Source organism: Lolium rigidum, chromosome 7 (assembly GCF_022539505.1).
Source record: "Lolium rigidum isolate FL_2022 chromosome 7, APGP_CSIRO_Lrig_0.1, whole genome shotgun sequence".
Taxonomy (NCBI): Eukaryota; Viridiplantae; Streptophyta; class Magnoliopsida; order Poales; family Poaceae; genus Lolium; species Lolium rigidum.
In genome coordinates this window covers 75816546-75836011 of record NC_061514.1, presented here as the reverse complement: position 1 = coordinate 75836011, position 19466 = coordinate 75816546, and the positions used below count along the sequence as shown (strand labels likewise).

Sequence of the window (19466 nt, the reverse complement as noted above, 5' to 3'; positions counted from 1 at the left end):
TTTCATATTACATATAGTGCAAATGAATTCTTAGAAAAAATCACATAAATAATTGGAAGGTTCACATCATCTAATCTAAAATACTAAGAAAGACGTCGTGGGCTTAGCCCAATGGTTCGGGTCGCAGTGGTGCACCTTAACGACCAGAGTTGGATCCCTATCAGGGACGAATTACTGGAATTGTCATGCCAAGTCCCGCTTCTACTATATCAATAGTCTTCTAGTTCCTCCTAGACACCGTTTCATTAAAAAAAACTAAGAAATCCCCTTGGATCATGAAATCTCTTAATTGGATATTTGCTAGCCGTTTTCATCCGTAAGGATCAATCGCTACATCCCGACCCATAGGTTGTTTGCTCAATCAATAACATGCAGTCTAGGCAATTCCTCGTGCGATTGAGCGAGCCAAAGTACATTGCTACATGTTGTGCATCTTTTTAGAAACTGTTGCGCGTCTTATACTTTTATAAAAAAAGAGAGTAAACCTATTAAGATATTTCACATGTTATATATCGCCCCGGCACTGCGCTAGCCAGGGCATATGTGGCCTCACCTATGACAATGTTGTTCCTAGGTCATGGCGAACAATCTAGGAGCCAGCGATACCTTCTGAGGCAGTTGGTGGTAACTACTTGATGAACTGTAGTTTCTACCAAAGCAAGTATGAAGTTGGATTTGGGTTATAATAGCTGTGAAACCGAGCAGAGCAGTCGGAGCAGGTAAAAGAACTGCTATCTTCATGTCATGGGACAGCTTCATCTGAAAATAACAACCAACAAAATGTTAGTCCAGCTCCTGATCAATAATTACATGGGAAGATTTTAAGTGCAAACTTGATCTATATATGTAATAAATGAGAAAAGACGCATCATTTTTTATATAGTAAGGAACTCAAGTAAGCTCCGCTGGTGTGTGTGTGGGGGGGGTGGGGGGGGGGGGCACTGGCCCCCTGAACTGCACTAAGCTCCGCCAGTGTTTGCATATATTTGCTTTCAAATAGTCAAGGCCACTATGATGAAGGTCCCCTATGAAGGAAGATTGTACAAAGAAATCTAAATCTAAATCTATATCTATACCGTACAAATAAATGAGCTAATATTTCCGTCGTTTGGTCCGTCAAAAGTGCGCTTTCGTCCATCTTTATTGGCGCCTCCGTACGTCTACGCCTATATGCTCATGATATATTCGTGTTGGAAACCGATCGGTTCAATGTGTCCCCGTCGGTTTCTCCCATCGACGGAAACGACTCCACGTCCGGTTCCTATATATATAGGGCGCGTTTGGTAGGATGGACGCCTCTTGGCTCGCATCGGTCCAGTATTTTTCTGTTCGTTTGGCTGCCTGGACTCACTCGCGCTTTTGCATTGCACGGTTCTTAAAGCACCCTCAGGCCCTGGAGGAACGCCCGATTCGGCCGTTTCTAGCGATGCAGGCAAACCTCGTAAGCAACCCATGCAAAAGAGAATCTTTCGATGCAACCAATGCACGGCTCAATCTCCCTTACATTACTCTACACACCCTCTATTCAATCAACACAAACATAGTCCGAATCAAAATAAGTTGTACATGAAAAAGATGCGTCTCGATGATATGAATCAATTTCCATAATCAGTTTCGAGTTTGGTGGGTCGTAAATCGTCAATTTTGTGTATGAAGTTTTAAGCGAATTTTGCAAAATTCATCGCACACGCTCAACCTTTTGAAATTTCCTTTGAGGAGTAGGTTCACCTCATCATTCTGCATGATTTTTATGTTGACAGGTTTTTGTTTCGGTGTACATACATGGATGGATAAATAACTCGCTAGTATATTGTAATGTGTACATATATGTGAGTATAGTTTGGAGTACATCTTCATGGACGGCGACGTGGTTGATGAGGACATCCCTACCTCACTACTACCTCCGTCATTAACAAATGAAGATGAACCTGCTGTGAAGCTCAAGTCCAATGAAGTTCGGATTGGACCAATTACAAGAGCTCGTGCGAAGCTACTTAAACAACAGGTGAACTTGTTTCTAAACGGTACTTTGATTGATGAGAACTTTATACTTCCTAAGTCCTATTACTTATGTATCATCAGGTATCAAGAGGAGACATGCATCGCACGAGGAGAGGAGCAGCTGGACGTCAAGAAGGCCGTGAAGCTGGACATGGAGCTGGACATGAAGATATCTCATGGACGCGCGAGGGAGGAGCGGGAGGAATGCGCGAGAGGAGAAGAAGAAGTCCGGGCCGGTCCAGAACCCGGTCCGACCGGCCCCCAGACCGGCCAGCCCGGTCCCTGGCCCGGTCGACCGGTCGTAAACCGGCCACCAACCGGAGGAAATTTATCGTACCGGGCGAGACCGGAAATCTTCGCAGCTTCCCGGTTTCCGACCGGTTGACCGGACCACCGACCGGACCGGCCGGTCCACAGCCCGGTTGACCGGACCACAAACCGGACCGTCCGGTCCACAGCCCGGTCGACCGGATCCCGGACCGGACCGAGTCCGAGTCCGCTCTCGACCAGATCTATTCGGGTCGGTTATTTTTGTATCTTTTCGACCAGAACTCGTCCCGGACACCTATATAAGTGCCCGGGACGCCCCCTAGCTGCTTTAGACCACGTTTAAGATAAACCCTAGTTCTTAGTTGTTTGCTCGCAAAACTATTGAATTCCCTACACCATATTGCTTGGATATTGTGTAGATCCTGTTTAAGTCTTGTGTGATCTCGTTGTTCCATTGGGAATTAGACGGTTGCAACTTACCGCTTCGTGGTCGGCGGCTACGTGCGCAAGTGTGTGGAGTTGCGAATATCTTGCGGGGTTGAGAGTCTGTTGCATCCGGCGACGGGGACCAATCGAGAGATCTCGTTGCGTCATACAAGTTATCATCCACTACATCGTCGTGTTTCTCCGCTGCCATCACCCCGTGATCATCATCACCACCGTTGCTTATCGAGAAGATCGGGCCACCCCTTATCATCTTGGTATCAGATTTCCAGTTTTCCTCGGTAAGCCATCCACAATCCACCCCATAGTTGAGTTGTGAGTGTTTTCCTATCCGAGAAAAAGCCATAAAAAGTTAGGGTTAGGGTTTGCCATAGCCTTAGATTGCACTAATTTCGAGTTTTAGTTGCTTTTCGTAGTTGTTTTTGCGTACCTTTCTCTTTCTTCTAGTAGAATTGTTAGGGTTTGTGTTTTCTTTTCGTCTAGTTTGTCATCTAGAGTCAGTTTTTGTTTACTCCGAGTCCACATAGCATACAGTGTGTTTGTCCAAACCATAGCTACAGCCTTTCGATATACGTGACTAGGAACTTCCCCAGAAGAGACTAGTTTTACCGCTCGACAGGCTGCTCATTAGGGTTTTGGTGCTTTGCATATCTTGTTGGCCGTGTTATCAAGGAGTTGAGTCTTAAAAAAAAATTGAAAAGAAGCAAAAAGAGCTACATAGCTGCGTGTGTTATACAAAAAGAAAAATACAAAAAGAAAAGTGTCGTGCTAGTTGAATCAAGTGAAAGGCCTCAGTTTTCTTTACTGCACTTGTAGTTGAGCAATCTTGTGCCTGTCTCATTGAGCTTTGCTAGCGTCTCTCTTGTGCATTGCAACCTTTCCCACATATAGTTGCATTGCCCCATTATTTCGCCTTGTGTGAGTATCTTTGGTTGTCTACGGTCAGCGCTAGAGCTTGTTATTGGTGCAAATAGGTAGCCTACCTACAGCCCCACATATATCCTGCTTTGTCGTGTGATTGTTCTTATACCCTTGATATTCGCTTCGCTACATCCGTGCACTAGTTGTTACTACAAGTGGTAAGCAACACTAATTTACTTTGGAACGGTGAGATTTCCTTTTCTTATCGGTTTTGAGTGAGTTGTGAGAGTACCACCATATATTTTTGATTTAGTGCACTAACCTACTAATCATGTCTCGCTAGTGATACTAAGATTGTTAATCAGGAAAACAAGAATTCGGCGGATATCATCACATGGAGGGAGTATGAAGCTCTTCGTAACGAGATGCGGCGTGAATTCCGCACTAAGGATGATGAGCTTAAGGGTACAGCTTGACGAGATCAAACAGACGTTGGATGCTACTAATGTCACCGTCACTCGGTTTGGCTGATCAAATGACCGATATACGGCGCAATCTTGCCGATATGCGCCTCGCTATTGAGAATTTGACCGCACAACAACAACAAGACGATGATGAAGATCCCGAGCTTGCCGATGACGCACACAATGCTCGTGGTGCGCCTCGTGATTATCGTCCACGTGGTCGGGCTCCACTTGGCCGTAATGGTCGTGGGCAAGATGAAGAAGATGGATTGGGTAAGCCCAAGTTTTCCATACCCAAGTTTGAAGGAGGAGCTGATGTTGAAGAATATCTCACTTGGGAGCTCAAGATTGAGAAGTTATGGAGCTTACATCCCAACTACTACGAAGATAAGAAGGTCAAGCTTGCTTCTTCCGAATTTGATGGTTATGCATTGCGTTGGTGGGATTCTTTGATTCGTAACCGCGACGAAGATGGTGCACAACCTATCCGTACATGGCGTGCGATGAAGGAGGTTATGACTTCTCGTTTTGTGCCTACCAATTACATGCGGAATATATTTGATAAGCTAACACTATTGAGGCAAGGTGTGAAGACTGTTGATGAGTACTACATGGAGATGGAGATGCTTATGCAGCGTGGTCGTGTCCGTGAGTCTCTAGAGATGACAATGCAGCGTTTTCTCAATGGATTGAAGTATGACGTTAAAGGCATTGTTCGTCATTACACCTACACCGATATGAATCAATTGTTACATCATGCAAGAGAAGCTGAATCACGGTTGGTTGAAGAAGCAAAGGTTAAAGGACGTGCTACGGGAGCTGGGCGTTTACACCCCGCGCGCCCTCTACGACGCCGGCACCATCGACGCGCTCCGTTCCTTATTCTACTCCGCCTAGCAAACCGGTCTCCAATGTATCTAATGCAAAGAAGTCCGAATCTGCGGCAAGTACGAGTGGTTCGGTGTGTCTACAACGCGCAACCGCGATATGCTTTGCCATACATGTGGTGGCAAGGGTCACTTCAAGAGAGATTGTCCTAACCGCAAAGTCATGTTTATCAATGAGGACAATGAGTATGAGACTCGGAGATGATGTTGATCCAAATGCTCCAGATGATGATGACTATGACACTGATGGTGAAGATGCATATCCTTCTGATGCTCGTACCATTGTTGTGTCGCAGCGTGCTCTTAATGTGTTGCCTAGTGCATCTACTCAGCGTTGCAATTTGTTCCAAACCAAAGCTTTGGTTGGTCCTGACAAGGCTTGCAAGGTCATTATTGATGGCGGGAGTTGCCGCAATTTAGCAAGCAAGGAGTTATGCACCAAGCTGAAGTTGAAGTACCTACCGCACCCGCATCCATATTATATTCGAGTGGTTGAGCGACAATGGTGAGATGAAGGTAAACCATATGGTGCGTGTTGAGTTTGAGATTGGACCGTATAAGGATTGCATTGATTTTGATGTGGTTCCTATGACGGTTTGTCACCTCTTATTGGGTCGGCCTTGGCTCTATGACCGTTCTGTGCAACACAATGGCCGAGCCAATACATATCACTTGGAGTACAAGGGCAAGAAAATTAACTTACGGCCTATGTCACCACAACGGATTGTCAATGAGTCTCGTCAGAAGATTGAAGTGAATTTGGAGGATGCATCCATAGATAGGCGAGAGAATTGTAATGCCGTGAGTGATATAACGAAAAGTGAGAGAGTGAATTCCTTAGTCTCATTAGCCACCAAAGAAGACATGAGAGAATTTAGTGAGGATCCTACGGCCATGCCTCTTGTGCTTTTGTACAGGGGGTACGGTTTTGGTTTCTAACGACATGACCCCTCTTCCTCTTGGTGTTTCTAGTGTTTTGCGAGGAATTCGGCGACGTGTTTCCGGAGGAGGTACCCGCAGGACTACCACCATTGCGAGGTATTGAGCATCAAATTGACTTGATTCCCGGAGCATCGCTGCCCAATAGGGCGCCATATCGCACTAATCCCGAAGAGACGAAGGAGATACAGAAGCAAGTACAAGCGCTACTCGACAAAGGTTATATTCGCATAAGCCTTAGTCCTTGTGCTGTTCCTGTTATTCTAGTTCCTAAGAAAGATGGTACTTGGCGTATGTGCGTAGATTGTAGAGCTATAAACAACATTACTATTCGATATCGTCATCCTATTCCCCGTTTAGAGGATATGCTAGATGAATTGAGTGGTGCTCGCTGTGTTCTCTAAAATTGATTTGCGTAGTGGTTATCATCAAATTAGGATGAAAGAAGGGGATGAGTGGAAAACAGCCTTTAAAACAAAATTTGGTTTATATGAGTGGTTAGTAATGCCTTTTGGGTTAACTAATGCACCTAGCACTTTCATGAGACTAATGAACCATGTTTTGCGTGAATTTATTGGCAAATTTGTGGTTGTATACTTTGATGACATATTAATCTACAGCCGCAATGAATCTGATCATACTATACATATTCGACATGTTTTGCAAGTGTTGCGTGATAATAAACTCTATGGTAATCTTGAGAAGTGCACATTTTGCAAAGATAAGGTCATATTTCTGGGTTATGTTGTCTCTAAGCATGGAGTAGAAGTAGATGTGTCTAAAATTGAAGCTATTCAAAATTGGCCTACTCCCATGAATGTGAGTCAAGTTAGAAGTTTTCATGGTCTAGCTGGGTTTTATCGCCGTTTTGTGCCTAATTTTTCTACTATTGCTGCACCTTTGAATGAATTGACTAAAAAGGGTGTTGTCTTTGAGTGGGGCGTTGCCCAAGATCATGCTTTTGATGAACTGAAACGATTGTTAACTTCTGCACCGTTGCTTGCACTTCCTGATTTCAATAAACAATTTGAGATTGAATGTGATGCTAGTGGTATTGGAATTGGTGGTGTGTTGATGCAAGAGGGTCGCCCAATTGCATATTTTTCCGAGAAATTATCTCGGTGCTAAGTTGAACTATCCTATATATGATAAAGAATTGTATGCTTTAATTAGAGTTCTTGAGGTTTGGCAACATTATTTGTGGCCAAAAGAATTTATCATACATTCCGATCATGAAGCTTTAAAATACACTGAAAGCCCAATCTACTTTGCATAAGCGTCTAGCTAAGTGGGTTGAGTTCATTGAGTCTTTTCCATACATTATTAAACATAAGAAGGGAAAAGATAATATTGTTGCTCGATGCTTTATCTAGGAAGAATATGCTATTAACTCAACTTGATGTTAAAATTCCTGGTTTAGAGATACTATGTGATTTGTATGCTACTGATCATGATTTTGCTGAACCATATCGCTTATGTGCTCTTGGTAAAGCATGGGAAAAATATCACATACATGATGGGTTCTTGTTTAGAGCTAACAAACTATGTGTTCCAGTAATCGTCTGTGCGTTTGCTCTTATTGCAGGAATCACATGCCGGAGGTTTGATGGGTCACTTTGGGCGTGAGAAGACGCTACTCATGCTCGCTGATCATTTTTATTGGCCAAAGATGAGGCGGGACGTGGACAGGTATGTGAAGAGGTGCATTACTTGCAACAAGTCCAAGTCCAAGCTGAAGCCTCACGGTTTGTATACTCCGTTACCGGCACCTACTACACCTTGGGAAGATATTAGTATGGATTTTGTGTTGGGTTTGCCGCGTACTAAAAGGGGCCATGATTCTATATTTGTGGTAGTGGACAGATTTTCTAAGATGTCACACTTTATTGCCTGCCACAAAAACGACGATGCGTCGCATATTGCTAACCTCGTTTTTCGGGGAGATTGTTCGATTACATGGAGTCCCGAAGACTATTGTTTCCGATCGTGATGTGAAGTTCATGAGCTACTTCGGAAGACACTTTGGGGAAAGCCGGGGACAAAGCTACCGTTCAGTACTACTTGTCATCCTCAAACCGATGGTCAAACTGAGGTGGTAAATCGAACTTTGTCACAACTGTTGAGATCCATGATCAAGAAGAACCTGAAGGAGTGGGAAGAGTGTTTGCCGCATGTAGAGTTTGCTTACAACAGGGCGGTACATTCTACCACGGAGTTGTGTCCTTTTGAGGTGGTGTATGGTTTCAAACCCATTACTCCACTTGACTTGTTGCCTTTACCCATACATGAGAGAGTTAATATGGAGGCATCCAAGAGGGCAGATTTTGTGCGTAAGATCCATGTGAAGACTAAAGAGTTGATCGAGAAGAAAGGCAAGAGCAATGCTGCAAGGATGAACAAGAAGCGCAAAGAGATGTTGTTCCGACTCTGGTGATATGGTCTGGGTACATTTTCGCAAGGATAGGTTCCCGAAGCCGCGGAAGTCTAAGTTGAAGCCTCGTGGTGCTGGTCCTTACAAAGTGCTTGCCAAGATCAATGATAATGCATACTCGATAGATCTTCCAGTTGATGAGTTTGGTGTCAGTAATTCTTTCAATGTTGCTGATTTGACACCATATGACGGAGAAGACCTTGGAGCGTCGGGGTCGACGCCTTTTGAAGGGGGGAGATGATGAGGACATCCCTACCTCACTACTACCTCCGTCATTAACAAATGAAGATGAACCTGCTCGTGAAGCTCAAGTCCAATGAAGTTCGGATTGGACCAATTACAAGAGCTCGTGCGAAGCTACTTAAACAACAGGTGAACTTGTTTCTAAACGGTACTTTGATTGATGAGAACTTTATACTGCCTAAGTCCTATTACTTATGTATCATCGGGTATCAAGAGGAGACATGCATCGCACGAGGAGAGGAGCAGGCTCGGACGTCAAGAAGGCCGTGAAGCCGGACATGGAGCTGGACATGAAGATATCTCATGGACGCGCGAGGGAGGAGCGGGAGGAATGCGCGAGAGGAGAAGAAGAAGTCCAGGCCGGTCCGGAACCCGGTCCGACCGGCCCCCGGACCGGCCAGCCCGGTCCTCGGCCCGGTCGACCGGTCGTAAACCGGCCACCAACCGGAGGAAATTTATCGTACCGGGGCGAGACCGGAAATCTTCGCAGCTTCCCGGTTTCCGACCGGTTGACCGGACCACCGACCGGACCGGCCGGTCCACAGCCCGGTTGACCGGACCACAAACCGGACCGTCCGGTCCACAGCCCGGTCGACCGGATCCCAGACCGGACCAGTCCGAGTCCGTCTCGACCAGATCTATTCCGGGTCGGTTATTTTTGTATCTTTTCGACCAGAACTCGTCCCGGACACCTATATAAGTGCCCGGGACGCCCCCTAGCTGCTTTAGACCACGTTTAAGATAAACCCTAGTTCTTAGTTGTTTGCTCTGCAAAACTATTGAATTCCCTACACCATATTGCTTGGATATTGTGTAGATCCCGTTTAAGTCTTGTGTGATCTCGTTGTTCCATTGGGAATTAGACGGTTGCAACTTACCGCTTCGTGGTCGGCGGCTACGTGCGCAAGTGTGTGGAGTTGCGAATATCTTGCAGGGTTGAGAGCTGTTGCATCCGGCGACGAGGACCAATCGAGAGATCTCGTTGCGTCATACAAGTTATCATCCACTACATCGTCGTGTTTCTCCGCTGCCATCACCCCGTGATCATCATCACCACCGTTGCTTACTGAGAAGATCGGGCCACCCCTTATCAGTGGTGATGATAGGTGAGAAGTGAGAGATGATAATCCATGGTGGTGGCGGCATGGTGATGTTTGTCTTTGCGGTCGGTGACGTGGTGATGCTTGTGACCGGCATGACCGGTGGTGTCATGGTGATATTCAGCTTTGTTGTCAGCGACATGGTGATGCCCGTGACAGGCATGAACGGCGGTGTCATGGTGGTGTTCGTCTTCGTGTTCGGTGATGTGGTGATGCGTGTGACCGGCGTGACCAGCGGTCTCATGGTGGTGTTCGGCGACGTCGTCGGCGACATGGTAATGCGTCTGACGGGGCATGAACGATAGTGTCATGGCGGTGTTCGTCTTCGTGTTCGGCGACGTGGTGATGCATGTCACGGGCATGACCGGCGGTGCCATGGTGGTGATGGTTATGGTATGTGATAGACAGTAATCCATGGTGGTAACCGTGTAGGTGTAGCTAGTGGCGGCGATATTCTTGTTGTGCTACACCGAAAGTTCCGGTCTATCCCAGTCTTGCGCCTAGGTAGCGTAAACCCGCCTTGGACACCATCGGCGAGAGTGACATGGTGGTCTTTCCGCGCACCGGTGTGGTGCCATGCTTCGTGACAGCGGCGGGAGGCTTTGTGATAGGTGAGGAGGTGAGAGGTAAGGTCACCATGTGGATAAGTGGTGAGGCTAAAGCTGGGCTCGTATGAAACCAAATAAACTGATCCTTACATTTGTGCTGGGCTAAAAACTTCGACCAGGTACCAAACAACAGGCCAAATCTTCACCGTGGCCCGTCTAGAACGGGATGTGGATCGCTCCCACTGCGACATACCGTGGTAGCTAGTCTGTTCCGAATGTGTGGTTTTGCTTAGATTTTTTATCCCAATAATGGCAACCCCATAGCTAGTTTTATATCTGTGTTATGCATACTTCCACCGTTCCATATTACTTGGTCTATTAGGTTTAGTCAGAGTCAAATGTCGCAAAGTTCACAAGCTATGCATAAAAAGGTATAAGAATCTACAATATCAAATCAATATTAGAGCCATAATAGAACATATTTTCATATTATATATAGTGCAAATGAATTCTTAGTAACATTCACATAAATAATTGCAAGGTTCACGTCATCTAAAATACTAAGAAATCCTCTTGAATCAGAAAATCTCTTAATTGAGTATTTGCCGACTTTTCCTTAATGGAACGAAGGACATAACTTTTTTTTTTTGCGGAGACTGCGTATGCATAAGTTGTATATGTAAGCATTCTTTTTAAACTTTTATGGCTAACCAAGCTGCCCGATCCAATACCTGATTTTTCCTTGAGTTCATGCGATCCCTTTAATTTGTAGCGAGTATAGCTAACATTCCGAGTTCTCTCCCTCCATCGCTTTGTCATACATGTGTTGCACTACATCAGGGTAAAGGCTTTGTCATACAGGTGACGATCTTCTTCAGCCCTCCATTATTACCTTTACCCTCCATATTCTTCTTCCCTAGCCGCTCACCCAATGAATCGGAAGCCATTCATGACATCCTTTTTTCTTTTTTTTTTGCTTTTCATCTTCTACATGCAAGAGTAAGCAAAGATGAATAGTTCCATAAAAAAGTTAATGAAAAGGGGCATTGAAATTTGATTATGTTCATATGGTCGAACAAGTATTGCAACATGCTCCAAGTTCGCTTCCCCATTTCGTCCTACATGGGTTATACGAAGATAGTTCATTAGCATAGCCAGAACACATGTCAACAACACATATCTTCTCCGGCGGACCCATTGCGCGAGCTTCTTATATTTATCGTTGCTCCGCCGATTACTACCTTCTTCCTCCCTCTTCTTGTCCTCCAGCCACTCACGCAGCAAATCAAAAAAACAATTGGCGGCCTCCCTATTTTAGTTAGTCTTCTCCATGCAAGAGTGACCTATGGAGGAATTATCCATTCACAAAAAAATTTAACAAAAAGAGATGATTTCGTCAATTTTAAGATCTGATTCGTCGGCTCAGTCTTTCAGAAGTGCTCATAGGTAGGAGCAGAGCTAGAGAAATTTTTTCCTTGATGCATGTTTAGGTTTGCAGCCTTTGCTAACTGAATTTATGCCCCTGGTGCACTTTTTTATTCCTAACATGATGCACTACACTCAATTAGTGTACAAGTACTAGTAAGAAAATCTTGGACTGCATCAGGGTAAGCCTAAAGATGTCCACCCAGAGGTAGTGTGTGCGTGTTACATCTAGGCATTCCTCGGGCCGGGCCGGGTTTTGGGCCAAGCCCGAAAAAGCCCGAACCTAATTTCCTAGTCCCGAACCTGGCCCGGCCCGACATTCGGACTTGCAAATCAGGCCCGAACCCGGCCCGAATTAACAAAAGTCCGGCCCGGCCCGGGATTTTCGGGTCGGGTTCGGTCGGGCCGGGCTGCCCATGCCCAGCTGTAGTGCGTGTATACGTTTATAGAGGTTAGTGTATGCGTGTGTATGTAAGCGTCTGCCTTTGTACTACACCACTGGCAATAACGTGAGAGACATCGAAAAGTCCTTTTGGATCATGGGCAACACTGTTCTTATTGTATTAAAAAAATTGAAAATTATATTTATGTATTTCAAAAAATCATGTAACAAAATTCTAAAAGTAGATAATTATGTATTCCACTAATGTATAAAATCTCAATTACAAACGTTTTATTTTTTGAGCTACACAAAAATGACAAAGTCTGAATCTCTTTGGAGATTTAAATCACTATACTCAAATTCACATATTTGTTATTTTTGTGCATTCCGAAATACATATCATTTTTATTTGAAAATTTACACGTTTGTGGGATACAATAGTGACTACATCATGATTTATTTTCAGATTTTTATAACACTTAAAAAAATATGATTTTTATTAGTTTTCTGAAAAGAGATCATCATGAGCATCAAATCTCTGTCCGAGACATGTCCTTCATCAACACACTACGAGTAGTAGAGATACGAAGCACGAAAGGAAACTAAAAGCCAAAAGATTCAGAGAAGAAAACAAAACCAGCCAATATAGCAAACAGAGCTTGGCTCTGGTGGTTAGGTTCCTTGTGATGGAACCAGCCCACCCAGGTTCAAGTCCTAGACTTGACATGGGTGTTTGCATTTACCTGGATTTATTCCAGGATTTAACCGGCGCTATGCTTTCAGTGGTAGGTGACGTGCCCGTCAACAGCGAGGCGCCAGTGGTGACTTCGTCAACCTCAAAATATGCCGGCTCAGTCCCTCGGAGGTGCTCATAGGGGTAGGGTGTGCGTGTGTGCGTTCATAGGGGTGTTTGTGCGTGCGTGTTTGTGAGCGTCTGCGTTGTACTGTGTTCTCAAAAAAAAAAAACCAGCCAATATAGATTGTTTCCAATTTACGAAAATGTTAAATTGTTTCCATTTTGTCCCAAATTTACCTCGCTTGAGAACCGACCTAAATAAAGCCGATTCTTGTTAGAGTTTTATTAGGGGAAATAGCGTGTACTTAGGGAAAAGAAGTGGTCACCTACTCTTTTCTCCACGAGATTTTCTGTGTCTCGAGAGTCAGCGATGGAAGCGACGAGGAACCCGATGGCGCAGACTGACTTTGTCGGCCTGGCGGCGCTCTCAGCCGGCCTCGCGAGGTCCCTGGCCGAGGAGAACGCTGAAAACAACCTGGTGTTCTCGCCGCTGTCCATCTACGCCGCGCTCGCGCTCCTAGGCGCCGGCGCTCGGGGAGCCACCCTGGACGAGATCCTCCGCGTCGTCGGCGCCCGATCACGCGGCCAGCTCGAGGAGATCGTCGCCCGTGTGACGGGGGACGCGCTCAAGGACCAATCCGACTCCGGCGGTCCGTGCGTCGCGTTCGCGTGCGGCATCTGGAGCGAGCTCACGCGCCCTCTGAAGCCAGCCTTCCGGGAGGCCGTCCTGGGCACCTACAAGGCCGAGGCTAGCACCGTCGACTTCATCAATGATCCGGAGGCAGCACGGGGCCAGATCAATGCGTGGGTCGCACAAGCCACGAGCAATCTGATCGGATCCGTCTTCGGTCCGCGATCAATCACCCCGCTCACCCGCGTCGTGCTCGGCAACGCCATATACTTCAAGGGCAAGTGGGAAAGGCCCTTCGACAAGAAGCGCACAACCAACAAGCTTTTCTACCGCCTGGACGGCGGCACCGTCGACGATGTGCCCTTCATGAAGAGCCGGTCGTCCCAGTTCATCGCGGTGCACGACGGATTCAAGGTGCTGAAACTCCGGTACCAGATGGCACAAGCGCAAGGTAATCCATCAGGCCACACTACGTGTCGATCTCTACCTCCAATACATTCATCGCATACTCTGGGAGGCCATCCGTATTTCTCCAACATCTTAATTACTACATTATGCTGACCTGCTGAGTGTTGACAGGCTATGCGAAGGAGTCCTCTGATCGTAACAAGCGCACCAAGGTGTCCTCTGTCAAGCCTACACAGTTCTCTATGTGCATCTTCCTCCCTGATGCCCGCGACGGCTTGCCGATCCTGGTTGACATGATAGCATCCCAGCCCGACTTCCTGCACGAGCACCTGCCGAAGAAGGAGGTCGAAGTCGACGAGTTCCGGGTCCCAAAGTTTAAGTTGTCCTTCGAAAACAGCGTCGTCACCATTCTAAAAAAGCTGGGGCTTCAGTTGCCATTCAGTGACCAAGCCGACCTGTCTGACATGGTAGAGCCTGATGAATCCGGCTTGCCATTGGTCCTGAGTGATGTCTTTCATAAGGCAATTATCGAGGTAAACGAGGAAGGCACCCAAGCTGCGGCTGTCACCATGATGAGCATAAGGATAGGATGTTCGATGAGACCACGGCCGCCACCTCCCCAAGTAGATTTTGTCGCTGACCATCCGTTTGCCTACTTCATAGTGGAGGAGACGACCGGTGCAGTTGTGTTTGCAGGGCATGTCCTCGACCCATCTAGAGAGAACTAGGCCGTCTCGATTTTCTTTTGATTTGGATATTTGTTGGAGTATAAATAATGATATTCTCATGCTACGTTTGTTTTTATCAGATATCTATATGGAAGATGCTGAGCGTCCCCCGGGGGATTAGAATTTTCAGCCCCCGGATCCAGGAGGTGACACGTGTCCCTTGCACTTGGTCAAGGAACGATTCGTTCCGAACGAACCATCCCCACTCTCTCACATAGAAAACTTTGACCGTCGTCTACTCCTATCCTGGCCGCCTTTCTCCAACCCAATCGTCGACGGAGAAGGTGCTCGCTGGAGAAGACGATATCGCCGGAAAAGTCGTCGTCGTCGCCGCCGGAGAAGACATCGTCGCCTATGTAGCAACGCTGGACACCCCTTGTAGCAGCGCCTTACACCGCTGGTAGCAGATCGAGCGACCCACTGCTTGCAGCAAAAATGGCGTCGTGGCCGGAGGAGCCGTCGCCGGAGAAGACCCCAAGCGCTGGCAGCAAAGTCATCCACCAGAGGTAGCAAAGACAGGTGCCTATTGTAGCAAGGCCTCCCGCCATAGTAGCAACTTCAGCCACTGCCGGTGCAAAGGCCGGCCGCCCCCTTGTAGCAAAGCCTAGCACCCAAGGTAGCAAGGCCCTGCACCCCATGTAGCAAGACCTCCCTCCCCTTGTAGCAACGGCTCCCGCCGCCCACCACCGGTAGCAAGGCCGGACGCCTATTGTAGCGAAGCCCGTCCGCCCTTGTAGCAAGCCCAGCCGACCCTTGTAGCAGTAGCCATCTCCACACCAGCACCACCACCGGCGCCGACGGGACCTTGGGCAGCGCCGAAATCGGAGAAGCAACGGCGTTGACCTCGAAGAGTTGCACGTGGAGGGGTCAGGCGAGCCGATGACCGTGCACAGGGGAGGCTCGCCGTGGGCGCCGACGAGGACGGGCCGCGGCGACGGAGAGCGAGGTCGGGGGAGGCGGTGGACGCGCGCAGGGAAGGCGAAGCACGGCGTGGCGGCGGGGAGCGAGGCCGGGGGAGGCGGCGGTCGCTCGCAGGAAAGGCGAAGCACGGCGCGGCGACTGATAAAGAGGTCAGGGGAGGCGGCCCACGCGCGGAGGGAAGGCGAAGGATGGCGCGACGGCGGAGCGCGATGGCATGGCTGGGCGCTCCGGTGGAGCTTGATGGGGATTTCTCGGTCTGGCGAGCAGTGTTGCGGGAGAGAGAATAGTCGTAGGAGATAAGGTTGTGGTGGGGGCCCACCCATGAGGCGTCGTGCTGGGATGCTGGGGCGTGCACGTGCACGATGAGACTCATCCGACGGCCACGGAGGCGGGGGTTGCGACGCGTCTTGTCCCCCGGGGGGATTAGATCATTTTCCTATCTATATTCCCTTGTGTTGAATGTAATTCGAAGAGAAATTGTGCTTCGTATGACAATAGAGGTAAAGTTTCAAAGAAGTCAGTTCCGTTGTGCTTTACATAGTTCAGTCTTTACACACTGAAGAAATTATACAAGGTAACTCCGAAACATCCAGAGACATAGAGTGTACACGACACGGATGAAGGTGATCTGGATGTTCTTACTGATGCAATCTAACCTTCGGTTTTATCCCCATCATGGTCATCATCAATAACTACGCTCAACTCCGACGTCACGGAAGCATGGAAGAGAAGACGGAAGAAGACTTGGCGAAACCGGCGCACAAACCGGCGCTGCCGGCCCCCACACCGATCCCAACCGGCGCGCCGAAACGCTCGCAGAACGAGAACCGGTGCCGAAATGCTCGTCAAAACGCTCTGATACCATATGATGGGGCCTAAGGCCACATCGGTTGCCCGATTGACCAAGAACACGAGGAGGAGAGGGATGAACACGAAGAACACAGCGAAGAACACGGCGAAGAAGACGATGAACACACGCAAACGCACAGCAACCCGATACAATTCCGGTTTACTCCTGATAGCCCGAACCACTATCCCGATAGAATCTCTCGAGAGAAAGACACGAGGTTGAATCCCCGAGAGAAAGACCGGTATACGATCGATAGAGTCACACGAGTGAGAGATCGAGGTAGAATCACAAGTATGAAAGATCAATCATATGAGGAGTGCCTTGTACAATAGATTTGGTAATCTAAGGAGGGGGTTTCTATGACATCCTGGCCCAGGACTTAATAGGATTGATAGGATACTCATACCAACAAGTTGCAACTTCTAAGCTTCCGGAGGTTAAGCGTGCTTGGCCTGGAGTAATTTGAGGATGGGCGACCGACCGGGAAGTAGTTCCAGCGGGGGCGCATGAGTAAGGACAAAGTGCGCAGGAAAGACATGTGTTGGTCTGTGGGGCTAGTCTAGAGATCCTAGAGAGTTGCCAGGGGTAACATGCTCTGCCAGGGGTGGTCGGGGTGTTACATTTTCTATCAGAGCCGACCTTCGCGGTTACACGGGCGTGTGCGGGTCAGGGGTTCGGGCATGTGGCGCATTACTGGTGTGGCCCGTCGTGGCACACGGCATGGCACATGTGACGGCACTGGACGCACATACGTGTGCCAAGAGGGGACGTTCCTGGCTTGGGGCTGATCGACGAGAGCGTCGATCTTCTAAAGGGGGATGAGTGTGACATCCTGGCCCATGGCTTAATAGGATGATAGGATACCCATACCAACAAGTTGCAACTTCTTTTCCGGAAGCTTATTAGCAAAGAACTCCGAGGTTGAGTGTGCTTGGCCCGGAGTAATTTGAGGATGGGTGACCGACCGGGAAGTAGTTCCCGGGTGCGCATGAGTGATGACAAAGTGCGCAAGAAAGGCATGTGTTGATCTGTGGGGCTAGTCTAGAGATCCTAGAGAGCTGCCAGGGGTAATAGGCACGGCCAGGGGTGGTCGGGGTGTTACAGTTTCCCTGATCCCAAAAGGATTGTGGAGGCATAAGCCAAGTTCTCACTCAAATTATGTCTAACCTCATGAAGGGGAGGTGGGAGCCTATATATAGGGAGCCACTAAAGGATGGATAGTTTAGGCATACAAATAGCATAGGGGGTAAAGTAGCATGTCCGGGGCATTCCGGCCATAAGACCGCCGGGCTGGGCGCCGGTTCTCGTTCGGCGAGCGTTTCGGTGTGCCGGTTGGGATCGGCGTGGGGGCCGGCGGCGCCGGTTTGTGCGCCGGTTTCGCCAAGTCTTCTTCCGTCTCCTCTTCCATGCTTCCGTGACATCGGACTTGAGCGTAGTTCTTGATGACGACCATGATGCGGATAAGACCGAAGGTCGGACTGCATCACTTACTAAGATGTTTAAGATCCACTGAAATTTGCCAGGTTTTAGATTTTTTTATGGAAGGCTTGAAATGAGCCCGCTTTGAATTAAGAAGCTATCAACCGGTTAGAAGTTACACCATGAGTTACAAAACACACACGCGCCAAGCACACGCCGAAAAACCACAACAAAAGACAACATAAAAAATGTCAAGCCGAAGCACCAGCTTGACCCATGAAGAGGGAGCCTTGTCTTCTGTTGCACCGGAGCAATCACGACCGTGTCCACACCAACAAACCTCCACCGCACCAAGACTACAACCCAAGGGGAACTCAACGACGGGTCGGCCACCTAGCATAGCTTGAGGAACCAAAGGAGACGCGGCGACGCCTCCAAGAAGGTGAATGGCGCAAGAACGCGTCATTGTCGTCGGCAGAGACGCTGCAAAGTTTTCACCCAGATCCGAGAACCACCACCCCTGGAGCTCGGGCTAGGACCAGACCAAAAACACATCATCTTCCCATGACATTTGGGATAGGCACGCCGGCAGGAGCTACAACCAGACCCCAACCTAGCAAAGCCCCCCAAGGCGATATCGCAGCAGAGCCGTGTAAATGTAGCCAGGCCGATGTTGCGAGAGGGATACGACACCAACGAGAGGTCACAGGGTGATCCACAAGACACTACCAGAGAGAGTAGCACGAAGCAAGCCCCCTAGGGGGAGCAGGTTGAGGCGAAGGGATGGATTTCATCATCTCAAACAGTAGGGACATCATCGGGACGCCTTCAACAAGGAAAGGACACCCGCAGGTGACGCCGTCACCGGCATGGACCAAGGCCGTGCGCGACTTTCGCCGAGGTTCAAACCTGGTCCAAAACCTGCTCGCCATCGCGAGGACGCAGAGCGAACATAGCAGAAATCACCACCGCTCCACCAACCAAAACCGCACTATGAACTAGCCCCAACTAGACTCGTCCATAGAGGAACGCAAGAGCTGGCTGGGAAGGCCAGGCCGGACCCGAACTAAACGTCCACGATGCTAGTTCGGTGGCACCGCGACAACCACAACATTGCCAGCGGGCAAGCACATGTAGTAGCACAACCAAACTAGTCAGAGGGAGAACATAGCGTAGCAAGCACGAGAGTACGTGCAATACTGAACATGCAGCCTACCCGGCAAGCACGCACCGGCCTAGGGACCCCATCCCAGAAAGCCAGCAAGGGCATGAACCAGAAAGATGCCAGAACTGCACGAAGGCCAACAGGGCACCAACAGCGCTGAGCGGACAGGTCACCAGCACCCGAGCAACCAGCTCAGAGCGAGCACGGCTGGCAACGGGCCGGGCATGGTGGCGGAAATGGACTCCGGCCACCCACCCATGGCCGACAGGGGCAGTGGGGCAACTGGGCAATCCTGGCCCATATCTAGGCCCGTGGGCCCACCCACACACCGGCGGTCAGGGCGCCGCCCAGGCAACCCCGACACATCCGCCCACCTCGCCGCGACCATGCATGGCGGGAGCCATGCTGGGCTCTAAACTTAACCCTAGGAAGCCAAGAACCAAATTCTAGGCAGCCCAACGAACGCGGCCGGCGGCAGCCAAGGCAGCACCGTGCGCGAAGCCCCAACCACGCCATGGCCGCCGCCCTCACGGCCCCCAATGGCCGAAGTAGC

At 48.8% G+C, this 19466-nt stretch overlaps 1 protein-coding gene across 1 annotated transcript; it reads left to right on the top strand.

Moving 5' to 3' along the window:
- Positions 1 to 13161: 13161 nt before the first annotated feature.
- Positions 13162 to 14558, top strand: LOC124671556 (putative serpin-Z8). The gene is made up of 2 exons (XM_047207917.1): positions 13162 to 13873; positions 14002 to 14558. Exons 1-2 carry the CDS (start codon positions 13162 to 13164, stop codon positions 14556 to 14558), a joined length of 1269 nt encoding a protein of 422 aa, XP_047063873.1.
- Positions 14559 to 19466: the final 4908 nt, after the last annotated feature.